Here is a 20608-nt window from a genome sequence, read left to right as displayed (position 1 = left end):
AAATAAAAATTGCCTCATACCTTTCTGAAAGTTTGATTTTAGAATGACCAGGGGACACGTCTCCAAAGGCCCCGACGTGACTGGGAATACTGCAGCCTGAGGCTGTGTTTGCTTTAGGGGGGAGGCAGCTCCAGGCATGTTTCTTTGGGGGTTCCCCAGGCTGCCTGCCCAGGCTGGGCAGGACAAGGGTGGAAGTCTCCTGAAAACAGTCCTTCTCACAGGACTTTTTATTTTTCCCAATTCTTGGAAGTTCTGCAAGAGCTGCTTTTGTCCTCTGTTATTTAAGTACTTCTGCTTCTGGCGAAAAGGGAAATGAAAGAGTATTTTTAAATGCATTTTGCATTTTTTCTGTTGTTTTCCCCTTTGTTCTGTGCTGGGCCCAGACAATGAGCTGACAGATGTGCCGGGCTCTCCAGGCGGCCTCAACCCAAGATGGGCTCAGCGGCTGCTCCATGGCCAGGACACAGCCCTTGGGGGACCCTGCCTGCTCCAGCTCCGTGTCCTCTCAGCCTGGGGGTCCTTCCCAAAATGCGAGAACCTCACCTGTCCCACCACCCCACACCTGAGACACCTCTGCTGTGTTCTGGTCCCTGAGCATGCACTGGGGATAGACGGGTTTTCATTGAGGGCATCACTCACAGCCTGTCCCTTCCTCCCTCGGGATGGGCACCTGGATTGTGGTGGGGCAGGAGTGGGCACCCAGTGCTGACTGGGCCTCCTCATCCCAATCCTTCCCACTGGGGAAGTGGAGGCAACTGAAGAATAGCTGGAAGTTTGGTTTCATCCATCAGTTGCCTGTGAGGAGGAGAGGGGGAGAGAGATCCCAGGCTTCCAGCTGCTCACCCAGCCAGAGCATCCTGCTGCAGGAGGAGACACTAAGAAACTTGGCCTTTTTTCTTTTCTTAAAGTGTTTCAAGTTCCCCCCCAGTGAGTCAGTTGTGTTTTCTACACTAACATGTGGATGAGTGGCCCTGGAGCCGGGATGGCCTCAGCTGTGTCACTGGAGCCAGTGAGGCTCTCACCCCACATCCCAAGGGACTTCTGGGCAAAGGGATGGAAAATACTCCACTATTTAATGTAATTTAACATAAGCATTCACTTTGGTCACTGCTCTGGGCTGTTGCACGTTCAGTCTATACCCCTATTAATGCATCTTACTGCTGTTGAGGCAGCAAACATGTCAGGGAAGGGAGAAGACAAAATACCAAGGGTTTAATCCAGCAAATACTTGTCCAGATGACAAGGCAGTAAATACTCAGTGGAGGGATTCCTCTTCTAGGTGACCTTTGCGAAAAGAAATCACCACAGTGTGTGTTAAGGAACCTCCCCAGGCTCCAAGAAAAGAAATCCAAAGTATAAGTTTTTATAGTCCTCTGAGGAAAAGAGGAGGGAAAAGGAAACACATATGTCATAAAATATGAGCTCTGATAGAGACACACATCAGAACTGCCTCAGCAAAGCAATATGAAGATGTCCTGACAAGGACAGCCAAGAAGGAATATTTTACACTGGTTTTACTCCAGGCAGAATGTTTTCATCTTTGTTTCTGTACTGCTAAATTCAAACAGTCTGTGCAGATACAACAGCACTAACTTCACAAAGAAGGTAGAAATCAAAAGGATTTGTTGGTCCAATATGGATAAACTAAAGTAGAAAGGGGGCTCCAAGTCATCTGCCATATTCCAGAGGCCTGTGAAGCACATGCAACCACAACACAGTGGATTTGATTTAGTAACTGAGCCACTGAAATTGCACTAAAAGCTAATGAAGCCAACCATACAAATCAAATGATGTTTAGCCTGAGTCCAAAGTCTGTGAGGATCAAGAGTAAGAATAAGTCTAACCAAACAAGAAATAAATGTATTTGGGGCTATCATTCTAACAATGATAGATGCTTCTGTTTGGATATATATTCATCTGGTGGCAGCTAAACAGGTTTCTAACAAATCTGTCAGCAGCAGCAATCCCTGTTCTTTGAGCACTGAAGCCCTGTTGAATTTAACCACTCTGCAGTTCACTCCCTGACCTTTATGCTTAAATATGATGATGTGGCTCCATCTGTCTCACTGCTTCACTTTAGCTCGAGACAATCAATATTTGCTTTTCCTTTAACCACTCTGGATACACACATTATGGTGAGCTTTTGGCAGAAGGATGAGGGAGGCTGTGAATAAAATGAAAAATACAACTGCATTCAGAAATCTCTCTCTACTTTAACCCATTCTTTTTGCTGGTAATGAAAAGAAAACTTTTGATTATGCACACTCAGGGAACTAACAGAGAGTAGGAGGAATAAACTGAGAAGTCTAAGGATCACCTGAGGAAATTTTGAGCAGAGAAAACTTGCACCAAACTGTCAACAGATCATCTTCAGAATGTGCAGAAATCAGAATACTCTTAAAAGGAAATTAAAGTGGATGTTTGAAGAAAGTTATCTGCAAAAACGTGATTCTTATCGTCAAAGTCATAATGCTGATGTGATGGCAGAGCACAGCCCCCAGTCCAAAACGTGTGTCACAACTTGGGTACACTGGGGTGGGCTCTTCTCTCCAGTGCCAGTGCCACAACTCAGGTGGTGCCTCAGCACCACAGACAAATTCAGCTTTGAGCAGGAGGTTGTGCTCAACGACCTCCCGAGGTCCCTTCCGGCCTCAATTACCCTGTAATTCTGTCATGCCACAAACGGGACAAATGACTGGTTCCCTCCTGCTTGGAAACCGAGAAGATTAAACCCCAGCCTGACTAATAATTTAATCTAAAGTCTACAAGCACAGATAGCTCTTTATTGCTATAATTAGACCTGCTTCTACAATAGACAGGGAAGAAAACTGCAAAAGAGCAACAGCACCGTTTTTGCTGAAATACTGTAAGAGCACAAGCACAGAAATACAGAGAGGGTGTGCTCAGCAAGCCACAATCAGTGCTGGGCTGCCCCAGCACCAGCCAGAGCACTGCAGGGATGTCCTGGGACATGCTTGGATCACACAGGAATTCGGTGTCATGTCCACGTGTGTGGCATCTTTCAAATTCTGACTCCACTATGGAGGATTCAATCTGCGCCTCTGGAAAGAGCAGCAGCTCCATTAAAGACGATAAAATATTTCTGGATGTAGACCCTGAGGTCTTACCAGCCATGGCTGCCTCATGCAGTATTTTTACTGTTGTGGTTCCCTGCTCATTTAATGGTTTGTCTTAGTTGGCAAGTCTTTAACACCACAGGTCAGTGAAATGTTCAGGAAATAGAGATTTTTGTGCTGCTTCAGGGCTATGAGACTTAGCATTAAACCCTGATGAGAGATCTGATTGTGTCAGCACTCTTTGGAGGAATGAATGAGTTGTTGGAAGAAAGTAATTCTACCCTTTCTAACTCAAACTGTGATCATAGCAAAAGTCTTGCTTCAAACTGGGGAAAATCAAAATGTCAGCCTGCATTAGGAACATTTTGGGTGATTCTCTGCAGTCCCTTATAGGCCCTTTTTTAATTAGCCAATTAAAGGTTTTCTGAACCAGTTACAGCCTTTACACATTATTCACGACCCCTTACTCATGACTTTGGGGTCAGTAACTAGCAGAGAAACAAACTTACTGCTTTATTTGAACAAGCATGACTGATGGACTGAGAGGTTCAGGAAATTTTCTCTGCAGTTCTCTCCAGCTGAAGACTAAATATACTATTGTGCTGATTCTGTATGGGATTCTATGCCTGCACATGATTTTATGCCCGAAAATGTACATTGATTTTCAGTCAAGCATTACACAAATTACTTCATGAACAACCTGTTACCTTTCTCCCAGGCAGCAAACCATGCTAGTTCCCCAAGGAAACTGAGCCTGGTAACTGCTGGGACAGCTGCTGCAACTACACATTCCTGCAGAGTTCCCTATTCACTGTGTTTCTTGGAAGGTCTTCCAAAAAAGCACAACGATTATCTCTGTCAGCTGTTATCAGTAGATGACAGACATCTCTAGAAAACAGGCAAGGTTTTTCAGAGCCACCCCAAGAACAAAAGAAAGAGCAATGAATGCTTTCCAGCAGAAGAGACACCACTCTGGGATGTGAAAACCTTACGGGCAGGGAACACTCACTCAACGTCTCTGCTGCCCTTTTCAGGGACAAAATCTGATTTCAGCTGGGAAGTTATTCTGCTCCATGTCACTGCAAGGTTGCTCAGCATCTGGTTCTAAGCAGTTGTCTCCTTCTAAGCTCTTACTTCAGAATAATTTTCAAACTTTACAGCAAACGTGGCATGAATGTATTTAAAACTCAGGAAAAGTAGAACAACTGATTTTTTTTTCTGACCTTCATTTTTATGTAGTTCTTTTTCTTTCTGAAGCAAGACTGCCCACTGCAGTTAATGGAGCTCTGTTTATTATAAGCAGAGTCCAGTGCCTTCATTTCACTGAGGACACAAGTTTGAGTCACCAAGGCCAAAGATACAAGTCAAGGTCTGGGAGGTAAAAGGGCAATGGATTAGTCATCCACCATCCAGCCCAGCCCCAAATCTGACATTTTGCACAGTGAGAACAAGTCTAGAGGAGATTTCTCCCCATCTATTGTTGAGGAATTCATTTGACATTAAAATAAAACATAAATACAGTAGTTGAACTGTGAAGCAGCAGGAACAGTATTTCATTCCAGAGCTCTTCCAAATGATTCCTTATGCCAATTCATCAGAATAGATTTGTTGTTTTTTTAAGATTATAAGTGTGTGTTTGTGTGTGTGTGTGTGTATAAATTATTAAACAAAAGCTTCTCTCAAAATAAAACCACTGGGAACCTCCATGTAATAAAATGAGTCACACCAGGATGCGATGACTAAGTGGGAGAACAGGGAATTCCACTCCCCATGCCAGCTTTCTTCATGATCAATTTTCTGTCAACAGGTGATGGGAGCTTGTCTCTCTGCCCTTTGTTTATACCAAGAATTATTATTATTTTTTAATATTCTTCCTAAACAATTAAGCTGAATAATCAGGACCAGGCAATCTTCCATCAGGCGCCCCCATAGTAAACAGTGAGCCAGGGAATCCAGGCCAGTAGTGGCTGCCTGTGCTAATAAGGATTTACCAGCTGTAAAATTCCAAAATCCTGTGTCATACGGGGAAACCTTCCAAAACACTGGATTCCACCCTGTCTCGCTGAGTCTCTCACAGCTATGGCAACTCCGTTTCTGCAGCCACACTCTCTTGCATTTTTGTGTGTGTGATCCTTAGATTTTTTCCTGTTTTGCAGTGTTTTTCTGGGATCCCCAGTTAGATGGCTGATGATTGTCCCATGGGATTACAAGAACACCTGGGGCAGGCAGCACATTTCAGCCAGGAGGAAAACCTTTGGGTAGAAAGGTTTGTTGGGTTTTAGCAGCTATAACAGCAAGGAAAAACAGAAGGTGCCCCATTTACCCTGAAACTTTCTAATTTGCACAGCAAAAACAGGCTAATCCTGATTAACACTTGTTGCTCTTCAGTGTTCACAAACATTTGCTGAGACACTTCCTTCTTCTGCACAGAAAGAACAGAAAAGAAACTCAAAGAGAACAAAACCTCCCTGATCCTCCCCACTTCTGACACCTTTTTGCAGAGAGGACTCCCAAGCCTTGAGTCACTTTGCTGCTGCCTTACTTTGGTGCACTGAGGAGGGAGATGAACCTGGACACCTCCTGCTAATGCAAAAATCAGGTGGAACTCCTGACAGAGACATCTGTAATTTATTCCCCCAGTCCATCCCATCACTCTGCAGGTTTAGGGTGGATGGGATATGCATCCAGCTTCACATGCTGGACTGCAGCCACAGACTGAGTGGAACAGGGATCGTGCTCTTTCAAAACTGTCAGGAAAATAGCAAGGTAACAAATTTATTTCATATACTTTCTACAGACCCTCACATATTGCAAACAAATTGAACCATTTAAGATTACAGTACCACACTCAGTTTTGCTAACTCTGTAACTATTACCAAATATTTGTGCCTTTTTCCCTAGCCTTTCCCATTAAAAAATTCAAACAATAGTTTGGGTTTTTTTCCCCAGATGCTGGATTTTTATCTCAAGATAAGATGCCTTTCAAACCTACATTTAATGCATGCTCAGCAGTGGATTGCATCTATCACTGCATTATTAGCCTTGTTCTAAGATATGTCCTGCTCCTCTTAGTTCTCCTTAAGTTCATTAATTTAGAAATCAGTGCTTGCATTCAATTTTTAAAGTTGTTTATTTGGTCAAATAGCAAACCCTCTTTTGGGTAGACCTGGGGAAAAAATTGAAGCTTTTTTTTAAGTTTTTTGGGTTTTTTTTAATCTTTAATTTGCCTGAGAAAATTGCACCATTAATTCTGCATTCTTAAGTTCACAGGCTTAAATGTTGAAAATACTTTGCTGTTTTCTGCATCCCCCAGGAGTTTTTGGATCATTCATGGAACTGTCAGACTACAACCAGGGATTTAGTTCCCTGGTTGGGGCATGGTAGACACAACAGAAAAGGGAATGTTGCTGTAGACATTGTTAGAATTTCCTTTCACCTCTCTCACAAATGACACGACCATCAGCCCTGGCTCCTCATTACCATCAAAACCAATACACAATGCACGTTCTATTCCCATTATACATGCCATGATGCCATCCCACCACAGTTTTCTACACTGAATTGCCCTGAAAGACTCCCAGATGTTGGAATCCACTGGCACATGCTCCATGGTTTGTTTCTAGGGTATGGAGGCAGGTGCATTTTGTGCAGATGAAACCTCAACTCACCACTGACACACTGAACATCACGGTCCTGATCCTGCCCTGTGCTGAGCTCTCCTGAAACCAGCAGACATTCAAACACCACTGCCTGAGACTAGAGCTGGAAAGATTAATTTTGTCACAGGGACTTTGAACATCCATTCTTCAGGGGCCTTGGCAGCTGCATCAGTTCAAAGGGCACAGAGAGCACCACCTCCTCCCCCTGCACTGCGTGGATGGACAGAAAGATTTACAATGGATCCCCTCCAAGGATGGACGCTCTGTTTGGGTCGTTCCTCCACCACCCACATTGTCCTAGCGATGACTCACGATGTCCATGTGGCCACCAGAAGAGTTTGGCAGGGGAAATCACAGCCCATTTGCACTTCTCTCCCAGAGAAACACAAAACTCCCCTATCACTGACAGCAGAGCAGCAGTAACCAGTACACAAATGGGAGTAAACACAATGCAACCAACATCTGACTTGCAAATTATTACATGACAATTAAAATAAACAAAAGGGGGAATTCCAAATCTTTCCTTTTTTTAACTGCACTGTAAGGTCTGGGCCCCAACCAAACACTGACACCCCTGACCTTCAACATATTCCAAATCCTTGACAGCTCTAGGACTGCTTTTCAAGCTCTCTCTTTCAGATCAAAACTAAAGGAATATATGCACTTCAAAAATTGCTACCTGTACAATCCAATCTAGTTGCTTCTCCTGACCTATTTTTATTTAGCTGGGCTCAGTTACGTGTCTCTGAGTTCAGATCTGAAAACTCCTTCAGCCAAACTCTGCTTTTGTGTGCTGGACTCACTGAATTTATGAGCTGCCCTGGCTTACAGCAGCTACAGATTACACTCTCTCATCAGGAAGAGATAACCTTAAAAAAGTTAAAAAAACCCAGTCTACGGCTTGCATGTTGATAAACCTTACGATTACAAAACTATTTATGCATCAGTATTTCAAACACAAGCACTCTGTCCCCCAGAGCACTGAGCTCCAGCCCCTTCACTTCACTTCCTGCTGCCATTTCCTGTCGCGAGCCCAAAATGAGCAACTTTCACAGCCCTGTCCCTGGTGAACTTGGTGCCACAGCCTGCAGCTCGCGTGACACCAGGCAGTTATTTCCAGAAGGACATCCTGGCACAATTTGGGGAATAGTCTTTATTTTCCCGGTATGTCTTAGGAAAAACATACGTCTCTGTAGTTCTATGAAACAGAGAAATAAAAGCTGCTCGTTATTGTTCTCAGAACCTTGTTGTATTTCAGTCACAGTTATGAGCAGTTCTACGTCCCTCTGTGTTGCAAGCACTGAGTGAAGAATTGTCTACAAGATCCAGAAGAAATGGAAATAGGTTTTGAGTGTTCCCCTGAGGGATGAAACCTAATTTACAATTGTGACCCCCAACTGCATTTTCCTCAGTTTTGTCAGGTGACTGATTGCTGCTTCTCATCATCAGACACTGATCCAGATTCAAGATGCACCCAGATTTTGGAGGCTATGAAACAGTTAATATTTTATTGCACAGAGATACTTGCACAAAGGATTTTGGGGAAAAAAACAGTCTTGCTGCTCTCATCTTAAACACTGGACTCACAAGCCAAGTCCAAGAGCTCTATGAAGTAGGGCCTGATGAAAGCTATTAGGTGGTTACCCACACTACTGCTCTCACCCTTGTCATTGCCAGCAAAGCTAAAACTGGTGGCAAAAGTGGCAAATCCAGTACCACTTGCTAGCGCAGACAAGGCTTGAGAGCTGCTAAAATGTAACTCAAAGAAAACCAAGCTCCCCCTGCGAGCTTGTTGCATCTTCCTGCCTCGAGAAAGGTGTGATTCTTGCACAGGGGCAGCGTCGCGCTCGGGAAGAGCCGCGACAATGAGAGGGTCACGCCAGCGGTGTGCTCTCCACCCACAGGGATGTTTATTGTGGCTTGTTCTGCTTCTGAGCAGCTCATCAGCGCTTTCTGCAAGGTGCAGACGGGTCTGCAGTGAGCGAGCTGCCTGAGGTGAGTGCAGGATCCACCTCCTCCTTCCCCCCAGAGACTCCGACTCGATAACTCGGGCTGCACAACTGGGCTCCTTGTTCCGTGCTCAGGCAGCACAATGCAGTGGCAACTAGGCATGGCCTCACAGTGATATTTACAATTGTATACAGTGTATAATGAGGGAAGTTGAAAGTCTCAGGTGCACAATATCCTAATTTTCAGGCAGGCTGGGACACTCATCAGACTGGCTGAATTCTCAGTATGGTGCAGTCAGCCCTGCATGATCTGCATATCCAGCTCAGCTTCTCAACATTCTCACTTTAAGATATACCTATTAAATAAAGCAATCTTCATTTAAAAGCACTTTAGGGCATCTCTGTAAGAGGTGTTGCTGCATTATGGAGCAGTGCACGGACACACAGAGAACTGGCTCAGCACGGAGCAGAGTCCCCCCCATAACCCACTGCATACCACACAGAACTGCTGATTCACACCAAGGGTTTGACTCTGGACCTCCCATCCTCTAAATTCCCCTTCTGCCAATCATTTATGCAAAGTCCAGCAGACTGAGACTGCCGGCAGAGACTGAGGGGTGGCGGGGCAGGCAGGATATGGAACACCAGCAAGCAAATCCCTGCTCCAGACTGGGCACAGCCACTGGGATAAGTCATGGCTCTCCCCTACCAGGAGGTAAAAAAAGAAGAAAAAAACCCACAGTTTCCCCAGAAGTGAAGAAAAGCTTTAGATTTAGTGTGTGGAAAACGTTGTTGTTCTTTTTACTTTCTAACATCTATTCCAGCCAGAGCCTTCTCTGCTCTTATATGGAAATAGGGGCAGGGTGTTTTGGATGTTTCCTCGAAATGGCATTAAGAGCTCCCATCTTTGAGTGTATCATCTCCTTTAGTTACTGCAAAACATTCTTGGGACAGGTACTGCTGTGGGCTGCCAAGCATGTTCCCATGCACCTTCACAATTGCTGACATCGATGGAACAGTGGCAGCACAGTGGGAAGGAATTAATACATGGGCTTGAAAGGAAACACAGTGTGCCAAAAAAATTCCTCTGACTGCACAGGCTCATCTGAACCTTCACATTTCTGCAGATCCTTTCATACCTGCTGTAAAATAGCCTGGCTTGCTGGTGGTGTGAGAAGGAGCTGGGACCCACAGAATGCTTTTTTCCCTCCCAGGTCACCAACTGATGCCCATATACATTCATTTTTGGCTCAATTCCTACTTTTTGCCAAAGGCATTACCCCATAGATCATGCACACGTAGTTCTCTTGGGCGATGCAATTTCTTAAACCCCTGCAAGTCACTGGATTAAGCTGCCTCTGCCTCAGCTTACCAACAGAAAACTTAGGAGCAACAAGTTTTCTTAACAGCACAAAGTTTACAATTAAAAAATATGGAAGATGAAGTGAAGCATTCTTGTATTTCACTGTGTATATAAAAATAATTTTACTTTGATATAAAAATATACATTATGTATATTACACATAATATATTATGTATATTACACATAATATATATTATGTTATATTACATATAATAATATAATATACATTATTTTTTCTCCACAGACTTCTAAAGGGAAGAAAACACAATCTCTGCCTGTAGTTCACATCAATAAAAAATGTTAATTTCAATTATGATTTCTACAGTAGCATTCACTAAGCATGAGATTGAACAAGCACAGAGGAACATGTAATGGTCACCTCATTTCTTTGGAACATTTCTTGTTCCTGCTGATTCCCAGTGCCTGCATTCTTGTGAACCAATAACACAAATATTTGCTCCCAAGTCTAATTTTACTCACACGGTTTTACTTACATGAACTTGAATGAGATTGCTCACACAAATCTTACGACGAGACCTGGCATTACAGATTTGCCTTATCCCATTAGGGAAAGCTAGAAAAAAACTGCCTTACCTGATGTTTTTTCTGTGAACACCACCTTGGACTCTGCTGTGAAATTCTGTCCAGTCAGGATCATCTGTTGTCCTCCATAAACAGAGCAGCTGTCAATGTCTTGTCTTTCAACCATTGGAAGCTCATGAGCAGACCTTTGGGCTGTGGACAAATTGCAAACATGAATGAAACCAACTCTTTTTTACCAGGACTTTCCAAATCTTCCCAGAACTATCCACAGATCGATCTTGTCATCGTTACCATCCGCTGACTGCCAAAGCAGCTTCTCCAGGGCGCTAAATTTAGGTCTGAGAGGGAAAAATAAACTTACTCAAGGCATTTTATTTGGAAACATCCAGGAGTTGGCTGCAGCGGTTCAGCTGTGCTGGCCCTACTCCTTGTCCTTGAGAAAGGACAGCTTGGATGAATGAGCTGAAACTTGCCCATGCCTGTTTCCAAGTAAATGGCCAAATTTTCAAGTGCAGGCACACTACAGCCCTAGAGCCCAAAAATTCCACCTGCAGAGAGGATTCCACTCAATAACACTGAATTCCTTCAGAGAGAAAAAAAAATGAGCCTTTTTCTACAAAATCCCACTGCCTCCCACAGAGCAGGGGCGACGCTGGGCCTGGCACAGTGTGTTTGCCAACACAACCTGTCTCCATGTGCAGGTACTGAGCCCTGTGCACACAAGAGGGGCAACCACAAAGCCACATTTCAGAGCAGGGGGGTCACCCCGGGACTGCTGCAGCCCGGGATTTTTGGAAGCATGTTTTGCAGAAGCCTGAACATCTGAGGAGCAGGGCCCTGTGCTGCAGATTGAGTTTGATTACAAAAGGCAAGGGAAGAAAAGGTAGAGTGGGATCCAGATGGGCACGCACATCATGAAGGCTTTCTAAGGTCTTTACTGCTCTTAGTCATAAATTTGGAGCACAACTTTGGCAAGTTATTCTCTCTTTCCAGAAAACCAGGATAGCACCATCTCTCCACATACTTTCCTCTCATCCTACTAAAACAGACATTTGCATGGTCAGAAAAGCTTTGGAGAATCCTGGTCACCATCCCTGCAAAGCCATTTCAACTGTTTGCTATCAAGCAGCAGGAGCTGAAGAAAGTGAAGATGTGAGAATGGTTCCCTACAGCTGGAAAAAATCAGGAGCTTCCCTATGACCAGACCAGGTGGGCAGCAGTTTGGGTCTGGTGAGCTGCGAGTTCATGACCTGCACTCAAACTCCTCCAGATTCATCCACCCCAACTGGAAAGGCCTCCAGGGGATCCTGCTCATCTATTTAACAGCTGTCTTGGCTGGATTTTAACTTTCTCTGACAAAGAGACCCTAAACACTTGTGTCTTCACTGAACACCGTTGGCTGCTGAGCCAAAAATCAGGAAATGATATCCTATATGTTCAGCTGGCCTTGCACTCACACACAGGCAGGACTGGGCTGTCTGTGACCTGACCTGGCACTGTTTTACTGCTGTGCAAGCTTCAGAAAGCCCAAAACCCAACAGCTCTTGGCCACAGTGAGAGCTGCACAAAGGCTCTCATCACACGAAGAAAATGCTTGAATATTTGGTGAGAAAACACCAGCATTAAACTTTTCATACATTCTGAAGAAGTGGGGAGCAACTTTTCTAGCTCAGCTGAACCCTTCAGTCACGAGGCAGAGATTTTGCTCTTGTTAAAGACTACAGATAATTTAATGTTTGTAACTTTCTTGTGCTATTTGAGAGGCATTTTTTGAAATCTATTTAGAACAACCTTATGACTCATTGTTCCTTTCAAGCATTTAACAACATCTGGGCTAAGATACTGCCAATTAAGAATATATATTCAGATTATTTTCACAGAAGCTATAATTTCTTTCGTATGGCTGTATGATTAATTCTTTTCCCAAAATACTCTAATTTTTGATGAGTTCATAATTGGATTTATCACAAAGACACATCTTTAACCTCAGATCTTAAGAGTAAATAGCAATCATCAAAAAACATGTCTACAATAGTCAAGAGAAGATGCATGTAAGCATTGCCCTGGACACTGTTTATTCCTATTCAATCCCCAAATTTCACTTCCAAAGCATCCTAGGTCATCAAAATTCCAGATTAACCTACATCTCTCAGACTTCATTGTGTTAATAGAGAGTTTGGTACCTGACATCCCCCAGATCAGTGGTTCCCAAGGCTTTTTCAGGATGAGGAAGGACAAGTTTTAGCCTGGAAATAACCGTCTGACTCATCTTAGTTACATTTGGATCTCAGCAAGTTGGAAATCGCTGCTGAAGACCAAAGCCCTGTCCAACTTCCATAGAGTGCAGTGTTTGTGTACACTGCGACCTACCAAGGAGCTCAGGATCAGCAGGAACGTGCATCACAGCTCTTGGGAAGTGCCAAAAGCCCTTCTGCCCTCCCCAAACAAGCTGGAACAGCCTCAACAGCACTGCCTGGAAGGTTGAGAGGGGCAGGGTGCTCTTAAAAAAACAAACAAACAAACAAACCACTTTTCATTTTCAAAGGTCTCATTTTTTAACCCAAACCTAGAAGGTTTCATCCCATTCCCCATTTCCACCAGTATGGAGGTTCAAGGTGTGGAGCTGCCTCAATAGGATTGCTTTTTTTCCTTTGCAAGAAATATTAATTGCCAATAAATCCCCTTCCTCTAAGGCTCACGATGGGTGGACTGCATGCAATAATTTCACACTACTCCTTCTCTTCCCCCAGGGGTTGGCACTTCATAAAGTGACCTACAGCTACTGGAGTTTATGAGCTTTGAATAAACAAAACGCTGTTGATTTAACCAGTTGGGGTGTTTACTTTCAATAGCAACAGTTACTGACATAAGGCAGCAAAGCAAATGCTATAGAAATACTCACACTTGGCCTGAAGCAGTGTGTCAACCTATTAACAGGGGACATTATTTTTCTATTTTATTTGACCGTTTGCAAATCAAGATGTCATGGGTTGCTGGTGCCAAGAAATACAATGCATGCAGTGACACAGGAGAGAAAGGGAGCTGCTGTCCTGGAGTGCTGCACCACCTCCAGGAGCCTCAGCCTGGAGGGAAGAGGCCCTTCTGCCCACAGCCCACCCAGGCTCACGTGCACCCTGCCCTGGTTGGGGCTGGAGCCTTTATTCCCTTCCCTATGGCAGCAGGTGGAGGAAAGGTTAGGAAGGCCTAAAACTCTGAATGCTTCACAGGGGATGCACAAGCCTGGAGGCTGACCCTAAGGAAGTATGCCAAGGCAGGTAAAGGTGTTTCCTCCTTCTCCACAGTATCCATAAGTGCTCCTTTTTTCAGCAGAGAGGATATTTGTTTTTAAAGGGGAAAAAAAGGGAGGTTTTGAGACAACTGAATTACCTGGATAAGTCTGTTGTGGCTCCAAATCTCCCCCAGGAGAGTGTTACCCACTGCTGTTAGCAGGTTACAAGTGACAATAGCAGTCGTATTCCATAACATGCTCCTTAGGGAATCCCAGCTCCTGGGAGCCCTTCTCCTCCCACGTCTCCCTGCCCATGCTCCTCCTGCACACATCTCCTGGGACCAGTGGTTCTCTCCCTGCCCGAGCATCATGTTTCCTTCCACCAGCTTGGGAGGGCTTCCAAGTGCTGCCTTGTCTTGCCCAAAAGCTGACTCGTTTTATGAGCAGTCTGAACTGAAGCTAAATGTCTCTTAACAGCCTCTGGAGAGGAACTGTCTCAGCAATCTCTCTCCCTGTGTGTGCAGCACAAACAAGGGCTGGATGGGGTAATGTAGGCAAAGAAAAAAACACTATTGTGACCTGCCCCTCAGGAGGAACAGACTCGTGAACTCTGTGCAGAGCAGTGCCCGTCTGACCGACACTTCCAGAGCAGAGACACTCCCCAGATACTCCCCAGCCTTGGAGCACCAGGACTACCCCCGTGCTACCTTCTGCAGAGTGGCTGAGGTCTCCATGCAAACCTCTGTGACAAAAGAATTCTTCCCTGTGAGGACGGCGAGGCCCTGGAACAGGTTGCCCAGAAAAGCTGTGGATATCCCATCCCTGGAAGTGTTCAAGGCCAGGTTGGACAGGGCAACCTGGTCCGGTGGAAAGTGTCCCTGCCCCTGGCATGGGTGGAACAAGATGAGCTTTAAGCTCCCTTCCAACCCAAGACATTCTGTGATTCTATGATGAACACCTCCTAGAGTGAAACCTCTCCACGCTGTCTCTGACACCTGCAACACTGAACCCAGAGCTTAGGTTGTTGTCCCCGTTGCTGATGAGAGGTCAAAGAGAGGCTCTTGGATCCAGCCATTGATTTCTGGTGGATTTGAGAAGAGCAGAGAGAGCTGGGTGTCTGGTGCTAAAGAAAGCCTGACCCCTAGAAGCAATAGCAGAGGAGTAATTTGTTATGGGATTAATTCTTCCACCTCAGTGCAAATCTCAATGAGCCAAAGTAAATATTCCATTCCTGCTGTCACACTGCGTGTATTTACCCCGAGTTGCCTGTGGTAGGATTGATAGGAGCAGAACTCCTGTGTCCAATGCTTATCCAACTCATTAATGTTGTGAGAGATTTTGATCCCATCCATCACACACTGAAGCAACCTGAGGTCTCTGGTGGCAGGAGAAGTAAAGGCTGGGAAGCTGCAGTATAGGAGCCAAGGGAGGGCCAGGGGGAGGAGAGATCTCTAGCAGGCAGTTGGACATCAGCAACACACCCTACAGAGCAGCAATCAGAGGGATGGGGTAGTGGTAGACTTAGAATCAAGTCAATAAAGCAAATTTCCAACCCTTGTGATTAGATGGGAAAGCTCGAAAACGTGGTCTAAACGCTATGAAACGAACCCAGTAGGAATGACAACAGTTTCCAATTTGTTGCCAGCAAGACTTAATCAGCAGTTTGTGCAGAGCCATCCAAGCTAAAAGCACCAAAAATAGAGGGCTTTTCTCCACCTCCTTCTCTGCACATAATTTATGGTGTCCTCACACAGGAGGAGTGACAAGCCCCGATGGCAGCAGTGTCAGATCAGTGTGATACTTTCTATGAACTGCAGCCAGCTCACCAAACCAGTGTGTGATTAATGACAGGAAAACCATGGCCTCGGTTCACTTCTCTGTCAATCATCTCTGTGGGTATGCACAGCATTTCCCTTTAATCCCTTGTGGAGGAGAGCTGCCGAGCTTAAATTATGCTCAGAAGTCCATGCTCTGTGTAACATGCTGGGGCGTTTGCTTTCACCACCAGCAGCACTGCAAAGACGAGAAGTAAACAGGAGTTTACCCCTGGAGCAGGGCCTGCAGCCTGCAAAAAGGGCAGGCACTTCCCTTCCTTCTGACTCAGACTTCAAAGACTGAAGTATTTTGGTTGCACATTAAAAGTGGTACATGTTGTCAGAATTAGCTTTTACGTTCTGTGCTTTAAGAGAGAGAAAATGTTCTCTTTAGAGAAAGCACCAGGTTTTGTGTCAGCTGTATTTACAGCTAACTGCGTGACTGTCTTGAAGTTGACATGAAAAGGGGGAAAAAACTCATTTAATTCATCTGGAAACCATGATACTCCCATAATAATCATGGTTATGGTTATACTTGCACATAGGTATCTCCCAAATGCAAAAGACCATTTGTTTCTGCTTTTCTATCTGAAAAAACTAGAGCTCTTTCTTGCCTGCCCTTATATTCCAACCAGCACAACTCCCAGCTGAGGAAAAGCACTCGCTGGCTTGCCAAGACAACATTCTTTTACATGACTAGCTCTTTCCTCTGTAGTTATTAATGTGTCACAAATCACAGGCTTAGATTGTCTAATATTATGGGAAAATCTACTAGAAGGAGAGAAAAATAAAGGAAACTTCCAGGGAAATTGATTAAAGGGAAATAAGATATTTGACTCGATTAATGGAACAAAATACAGTCAATAATAGAAACTATTTAAATTCCTTAGATGGACACACGGTTCTTTAGCAATAAGTTTTGTTTGTTTTGTTTTTCTACCATCTCGGAATATCTATTATAAGAACAAGATTTTAGCCTCCTTCTCTCGTACCAGGTACAATCATTTGCATTTTAAGGGATTCATGAGCACAGCTTAGTATCAGCAAACATGGATTATACAAAACAAGAACTGTGACACACTTTGGGAAGGTGTAACCAGGACCCATTAGCATAAAAACTGGGACAAAGTGCGGGGGACACTCCTAAGCCTCACATTCACATCTCACAGATGCATGAAGCAGCTTTTGGCTGCTGACAGAATGGAGCTCCCCTACAGGTGCTTATGTGACTACTCTGGACTCCCTTCCATCCTGCTCCTTCTGGACAGTTCAGATGAGTAGAGACACCACTCCAGATGTTAAGGCACCCTGCTGGAGCTACCAGATATCATGACTGACCTGTGCCAACGAGTCTATCTGAGGGAGATGGAGCCTCGTGTCAAAAATGTCTTTAAACACCAGAGACCACTCACTCACTGAGAAATGAGCTCCAGGTCACAGTGAAAGGCAAATTACAGCAAAGGAATGGAACTACTGCTACAGAAATTGTCTTCATGGTTTGAGAATAATGGTCTACAGGTGTCAAAGCTCTCCATGGCTGATCCACCAAGCAGCTTGTTGTTTCTAGGGCACCACACCTACAAGACCGTGTTTTTATACCTAGCTAAGCAATGGCCTGTTGCTACAACTGTCAGAGGGATTTCAAATGCCTTTTCCTCCTCAGTGGCTTCAGAATGAATCAACAGGCAACAGGAGGAAAAAGGGCCGCGAGCTGCTGAATGTGCAGCCTTGTCTGGATATGAGGTCCATTTTAAGGCACAACTGATCATTTAACAACATATCACCTCCTCGGTCCTCCCACACAACTGCCTGGGGAGGAACTTGCTCCGGATGATGCTTTGAACCCGTGAAATCCCCTCCTAAAAATCTGTCAAGTGCTGAATGTGACACAGATGAGGTGGAACCGAATCGCCCTGTGAAAAGCAGATACTTCACAGTTCTTGCTTCATTGCAGCTCATAATGATCTGCTGACACCGATGGGAATTCTCTGCTGGGATCGGCTCCTGCTGAGGAGAACACTCAGATGTTCTGTTGGTAGCAACAGTGCTCTCAGGGGAACCCCACTGGTAGGGAAATGGCCAGTTATCTTAGAGCTGCTACTTACTGAGGCTTTTCCAGCGGGATATTATTAACTGCTACCAGACAGGAGAGATCGTACAGAGAGTCCCTGAGGAAAAGGGTTCTCAGGTGGCCATGTCAAAAAAAAAAATAAAATAAGAAGAGCAAACAAAGGGGAAAAAAGCCAATCCCAGCAGCACATGAAAGTGGGAAGTAGGACAAGGAGAAAATGTCACATAGCCCTTCTCGGGAGGGCACCTGAGCTTACCTGAGACTGACTGTGAGCTCTGCAGCATGTGCAGATTATCTGGGAGCAGCTGAGTTTACCATTGCTACTGAGATTCAGTCTGAATTACTAATGCTGGCTGAGCCAACTGATGTTTATAACCATCTTCCCAGAACTGGGCTGAGATCAGGAAGTGCTACTGAAATGCAAAAGCAGTGCTAAATATGCAACATACCCACTGAAGGGAAGAGGCTTCTTGCTCCAGATCACTCTGTACTCTGCTTCCACGAGTTCAGAAAAGCACAGGCCCTAACATATCTCTCCAAATTCCATATATCCAGTATCCCAAAAATAAAACTTTCTTTTTTTATTTCCTTGGGGATCAAATACATTTTTTCTTGTAGCTTTGCTGTCTGCTATGCAGCCAACATTTTAATACTTTAATTATGTAAAAAAAAAAAAACAAACACAAAAATAAGTCACTTGTACCGGTATCTTCACTCTTGGCTTTTTTACGCCCCTAAGACTAATCAATGCAAAGACATCTCAGAATAAAAACCTAGACATCTTAACCAAGCCACTGCCATAGCAGTCACTGCACAGGCAAATTAGTTGTGGGCATACAGTTCAGAAAAATGTGATTTATTCTTTAAACCGTGACCAGATTTGTGCTTGAGTGCCCTGTGGTGATGGGCACAAACACAACGTGCAATTGTGGAAGAGCCCTAGAAATGCCTGGGTAACTCATATTTGCTTTTCCTGAGGAGCATTTGAGTCAGTGGGGGGTGATCTGTGGGACTCCCTGCGTGACCATCCACCGTCCGCTCTGGGCTCGCACTGTTTTCCTGCACAGTGGGTGTAGGAGTTACACCTGGAGCTTCCCCACCCGAGTAGCTCCCCATTGAACGCTTCCTTTAGCAAATGGACCTTTGTTTCAGCAGGGACATGTTTGGGGTGGAGGCCACTATTGTTTCAGCCATCTGGTCCCATAAAGGAACGTGACTGTTTCCTATGGAGAAAGGTGAAGGCTACTCCCACCACTCTCCCTTCCCCATCACGGTGCCCAGAGATTTGGCTCAGCTGCTTAAATGATCTGACAGTTGGTACCTTCTGATAACCACTGCCCAGAGATCATACATATCCATCACCCACTCCTTAGCCTTGGTTATTCATTTGTACGGTTTTTTAAAAAGCTGCCATCAATAATTCACTCTCCAGTTTGATTTCCCATCCCAAACTGGCTCCTCTCTCATTCTAAGCAGTTGTTATTTAAGTTAAAGCCTGCATCTCAATAAATAACACTCACACATGAGAAACACTTCAGTAACTTCATATGACTTATGGCAAGACAGGTTCTGCTAAAGGGGTGAGTCATTCAACAAAGGGAGAGGAAAACTGTTCATTAGGTATTTGTGAAATCCCCAAACTGCCAAAAAGGCACCATTTACCAACAAAAAGCATCACAGGATGCACATGAACCAGCAAAGTGGGTGGAGCCCTTCCAGAAATGACTGTGACACGGGGGGCACCTCATCAGAGGCCTCTCTTTCTCAGGATCCAGTACGTTAAAATGTGTGGGAGGTGCAGGTTTCTCAGCTTATAACTTAAAGGATTTGCAGTTCAGAAATCAAAACTGCGAGTTTTCTTGTCCCTCAGGGGAATACCAGAACAACCTGTTCTTTCCCTGCTTCAGCCTCCTGAGCTGTGCACCCCTTAGCACTGCCAGCTAGAAAAACCAATAACCAGAATGCACCCGAGCCTCAAAATCAAACCCGTTCCTCCAGTTCAGTTGTGTTCTGACACAGTTCAGATCAGAGGGCTGTGGTCACTCCTTTGGCAGGCAGGACTGGCCACAGTGCTAGGATCTGTCCCAGATCTGAATTCAAACCTCCAACCACCTGCCAGCTTATGGATAACAAGTTCTGATTGTGCCTCCTCTCAAACTAAAGCCCTGGCCAGGAAGGCAGGCAGCTCATGCACAAACAGGGAGAATGCACGTGTGCCATATACACACCACCCTGCTGGCTCCCTGCTCCCAGGAACCACCTGACAGCCAGAGGGATCCGGCAGCAACACACTAATAAATAAACTTTGCAAAAGCCCCCAGGTCCTGTGCTGTCCTCACAAGCTCTAAGCACCTTGAGGAGCCACCAGCCACCCAAGCTCCTTTCAGGACAGGGAGCACATACAGGTAAGAGCCACAGGTCACCTGAACGGCGGCACAGCCCCAGCCAGCGCGGAAGGGCAGGGCAGCAGCCTGGAGCCAAAGGATGGGATGGTCGTTGTTGCAAGACAAGGAGCCAATGTCAGGGATACTCACAGCACTCTATGGGGTTGGATGCCGCCTGCAGGGAGATGATCCTGCCGCTGGACTCGGGGATGTGGACGCGGAAGACGAGCCGCACGCGGGTGTTCTTGCGGCCGATGTCGGTCTCGCCCTTGCGCAGCTCGATGTCCGCGTTGCGCAGCTTCAGGATCCCCGCGCAGTCGATGCTGCAAACACACACCACACACCCTTAGCTCAACATCCCCGCTCTCCCACAGCCTGGGGACGGGGGACAGCCACGAGGACCGAGCTGTTTTGCTTTGGCCTCTGCATTAGGAACACCTCTAAGTGCTTGCTCTGTTTAGGATCTCAACATTGACATTTCAGCAGGCACAGGGGAAGAAATCCCAGACGTGCAGCACA

The 20608-nt window shown here is 45.2% G+C and overlaps 1 protein-coding gene across 1 annotated transcript in view; it reads right to left on the bottom strand.

The window, feature by feature from the left end:
- Positions 1-20608, bottom strand: part of NFATC2 (nuclear factor of activated T cells 2) — an 84609-nt gene that overhangs the window by 32003 nt on the left and 31998 nt on the right. Inside the window, exons 5-6 of the mRNA XM_027697431.1 lie at positions 20240-20412; positions 10643-10783 (exon numbers count right to left, since the gene is read on the bottom strand). Coding sequence (XP_027553232.1) covers positions 10643-10783; positions 20240-20412 — 314 coding nt within the window. The remainder of the gene's footprint in view (positions 1-10642; positions 10784-20239; positions 20413-20608) is intronic.

The sequence above is a fragment of the Neopelma chrysocephalum genome, unplaced genomic scaffold, assembly GCF_003984885.1.
Source record: "Neopelma chrysocephalum unplaced genomic scaffold, ASM398488v2 Primary Assembly neopelma1_119, whole genome shotgun sequence".
Lineage (NCBI taxonomy): Eukaryota > Metazoa > Chordata > Aves > Passeriformes > Pipridae > Neopelma > Neopelma chrysocephalum.
The sequence above is the reverse complement of the archived record's forward strand: the minus strand, read 5'-3'. Positions and strand labels throughout refer to the sequence as shown.